Source organism: Heliconius melpomene, chromosome 9, assembly GCF_056956725.1.
Source record: "Heliconius melpomene rosina isolate 202511_hmr_F chromosome 9, ASM5695672v1, whole genome shotgun sequence".
NCBI lineage: Eukaryota > Metazoa > Arthropoda > Insecta > Lepidoptera > Nymphalidae > Heliconius > Heliconius melpomene.
Genome location: NC_140397.1, coordinates 8,020,080 through 8,023,838, shown reverse-complemented (window position 1 = coordinate 8,023,838; position 3,759 = coordinate 8,020,080). Strand labels below are relative to the sequence as shown.

At 35.0% G+C, this 3,759-nt stretch overlaps 2 protein-coding genes across 2 annotated transcripts; one reads left to right on the top strand and one right to left on the bottom strand.

Annotated features, from left to right (window-relative positions):
- The first annotated feature begins 209 nt into the window (after nt 1–209).
- On the top strand, nt 210–1,015 carry LOC146536443 (adipokinetic prohormone-like). Its single transcript, XM_085190439.1, has 2 exons — nt 210–453; nt 845–1,015. The coding sequence occupies exons 1-2, from the start codon at nt 298–300 to the stop codon at nt 881–883; spliced, it is 195 nt and encodes a 64-aa protein (XP_085046565.1). The 5' UTR covers nt 210–297; the 3' UTR covers nt 884–1,015.
- A 1,485-nt stretch (nt 1,016–2,500) lies between these two features.
- On the bottom strand, nt 2,501–3,690 carry CycH (cyclin H). The gene has a single exon (XM_085190428.1). It carries the CDS (start codon nt 3,536–3,538, stop codon nt 2,561–2,563), a length of 978 nt encoding a protein of 325 aa, XP_085046554.1. The 5' UTR covers nt 3,539–3,690; the 3' UTR covers nt 2,501–2,560.
- Between the last annotated feature and the right edge of the window lie 69 nt (nt 3,691–3,759).

Below are 3,759 nucleotides of genomic sequence, written 5' to 3'. Positions count from 1 at the left end.
AACAGGATATCAAACTTGGATAAATATTAAATTTCACTGAAAAATCTTTTTTAAGATAGTTGATATTTTAAATTCGCATTTTCCGGATAAAGCCACATTGAAAACAAAAGAAAATTTCCACACAATCACACTCTAAATTGAAGAGGCCGTACACAATTAGTTTTCTCTTGTTATAATTGAAAATAAATTAGACATCGAAGGGCTTCAGAGATATAAAAGCAACAGACATCGGACATTAGATCACAAACATCCGCGCTTCCATTCAAATAACAACAAAATAAGAAAATAAACCAAAAAATGTTCAGAGTTTTGATCTTCGTATTCCTCGTGGCCTGCTTTGTGGGTACACAGGCGCAGCTAACTTTCACGTCCAGTTGGGGAGGGAAGAGGTCCGTAGGTCCAATTTCGTGCAGGCACGAGGAAGCAGTGGCACACATTTACAAAATGATCCAAGTAAAGTATTATTTTTTTATTTTGAATTACATAGTTATCACATTGTTTCTTGCCAGTCTGTATTAATATTTATGGTGATTTTAACTTTTTTGAATAGGGAACCCAACATCCCACTTCGTCTTAGACCGAGAAAATGCATATCTTATTAAAATGTACCTAATCAATACAGTACCTCACTCTAAATGGAGTACACTGAACGGGTTAGCTGTGCCCATTTCAGAAATTTTAATAACAAAAAATTTACACTGAAAAAATTAAAAAAAAACCTTTAATCTTAAGTCCAGGTCCTCTCTGGAAAATATGCCCATGCTGATAACTATACCGTACGCAGTCCGAGATTGTAATTTAATTTATGCAATTATTTATACAAAAAATATATATTCTTTCACAGAACGAAGCTGAAAGACTACTTCTCTGTCAAAAGCCCTGAAGAAGCGTTGCTTAAAAATTACGTCACAATGGATCTCCTCGCTTTATATGGACAAATATTATTTAATCTATTTATCATATTTTACTGTTATTGGAGTTATGCAAATGTATACAAATAAATATTTTTGATTTATTTATTTTCTTTTATTTCATTCCCGTGATTTTTTTGTACATTACTTGAAAAGGAAAGTATAAAACTATTTTTACCATTTTAGTTGCTTTGTCTAGAGGGTTTTTAGGACAATGACAAAAAAATATGACCATAGGCAAATAAAAATATTATTTTTTGGAAATTTTTAAATCGTCAATATGTTAATAAAATGAAAAGTTCTCCATTTGTTATATTATATGGGATAAACAGATGTTCATGTGGTTTTTACTTTAGTAAATCAAAAGAATAGTTTATACTCTTATATTATCCATATCAAGGCTGATATATTATTAGGCCCTATAGACCCTGCGGAAAAAACTGCAAGCAGAATATTAGTGGGTATACAAAAAGGAAAAAAACAATGAACAAAATCTGATCTTAAAGATATTAAAATGTCAAAAATGTATTTTAATCATGCGAAAAACTATTGACTCAAGAAATATGGTAAAGCTTATAGAAGGGCGCGACTGGTTGTGGTCGCGATGTTCGATACCCACTCAAGGAAATAAAATATTTATTTAAATTTATATATCGATTTCTTCGCTCTAATAAGTTCCGTCACTCAACAGGCCAGGCAGGCAATGCCTCCAAAATTCGGCGGAATGTGGGGAAAGGAGTTTCTTAACATCAGGTTCCCTCAGCCAGGGGGGCCTGCTGTGTGCGGGATACAGCGTGAAGCTGATTTAATATCTTTTCACGGTTTATTCTATATATAGAAAAGTATACTGATGAACCAAGACACTCAGTTCTACTTCTACATTTTCCCCTCGAATTGGAGGGGTGGAATTAAACGCCAAGTTTTGTCTTGCCAGAACAAATGATAATAATTCATTTCATTGACTGGAGGTCGAGCCCAACGATCGTTACAATTGTAGCCAGACCCTGCCCGCCCTTTTAAGCTGCATTGTCATGTCTTAAAAAGGTATACTGAGGGAACCCAGTGTTAAGTCACTCCATTTCCCTCTTTCTGCGTGCATCCCATTCGATTTTTAGATACAGCGTGTTGAGTGGTTGTACTTAAAGGCGTTGCCTTTTTACCAGAGCGGGGAAGTGATAATATGAAAATTCATCATCATCATCATTGTCAGCCTTTCGACGCCCACTGTTGAACATAGGCCTCCCCCAAGGATCTCCACGCCGATCGGTCCTGCGCTGCCTGCATCCAGCGTGACCGCGACCTTGACCAGATCGTCGGTCTACCTGGTGAAGGCCCTGCCCACAGAGCGTCGTCTGGCTTACGGCTGCCACTCGAGAACCTTTCCGCCCCAAAGGCCATCGGTTCTCCTTACTATGTGACCTGCCCACTGCTTCTTCAATTGAGCAATGTTGGTAACCTTTGTTCTCCCATGGATATCCTCATTACTGATTCAATCACCCTTGTGCCTCTGTGCCAAGACAGCCTCAGTGCTAGTAATGTTAAATGAATAAATAAATATTTGACTTACAAATAAAAAACAAAACACAAAGTCAGATAAAAAATTTATTTAAAATATATTTCATGTCATATTGTCAAATTTAACTTTAAGTCTATGATGCGGAAGGTGACAATATCTGAGAAACTCCACTTGTATCTAACGACATTCTGTTAGAATTAATATGGGGAAGATCATCTTCATCTAGAGCCTCCTTCATTCTCCGTTTATAAATTTCACTATCAGGATTATTTTCCTGATTACGACATCTGTCTAATTTTTTTTCAATGATTCGTACTCTTTCTCTTGCTGGACTCTCGACCATTTTGACCATTGATCTAATTTTACGAACTGCCTCAATGAGTATTGCTAATTTATCAGAACCAGAATCACGGAATAACATATCAGTTACATAGCTGTCCAAATTCTCTTGTTCTTTGCTAGCTGCATGTAACACAGCAGCTAAGGCAATTTGTGATGGTGCATATAATAAACATGCATCTGTTAGAAATACTTTCTCAAGAAACTCATCAATACCACTTCTTAAGCGCTCAGGATTCGCAAGACTGCATCTTGTTTTAATATCAATTAAAAATCCTTCTACAGGTCTGAAGGGATTGTGGATAGTTAAATGATAGTTTAACTGTTGCATTAATAGTAGTTCATTATTCAATATAATGTCAGAAGCTTTCCCTCTGTCACCTTTAATATTTGCAACAAATTGAACAATAGAAACATTAAATTCCTCAACTTTACACGCTAAATACACGCATGTGGCTAAAATTTCTTTTGGATGGTAATCCATTGTAGAATTGTATAAATAAAATCTTTTAAAATAATGAAAAGCAGTACCAACTACTCCTTTTGGCATAGGAGGTGTGAATCTTTTGCAAAATTCTTTCAAATGGAGCTCGTATTGTTTCAATAAAAGTCGTTCTTCCTCTGGCGATAAAAAGTAGTTATACCGTTGATATTCGTCGATTTGCTGTCCATGTTTTGATATGAATTGTATGTTATGCTTTTCACGATGACGAGCCAGCTCATTTTCATCACTGAAAGTCCAAAATTTTCTCTGACTGCTAGTAGAAAACATACTTTCAAATATTTATGACTTTAATACTTTAAAATTAACTTTATATTGTCGTAATAATAATAAATTAATAATAAAACTGCCCCAACCCCAAACACATCAAAAACTTCAAGTTGTCGTTTTTAGTATTGAGCATTGACTTTTGATTTTGACGTTTATTTGAATTTAGGTTGTTGTTAAATTTAAAACGGAATGTGTTTATGATTAACAATTTTCGTTATTAA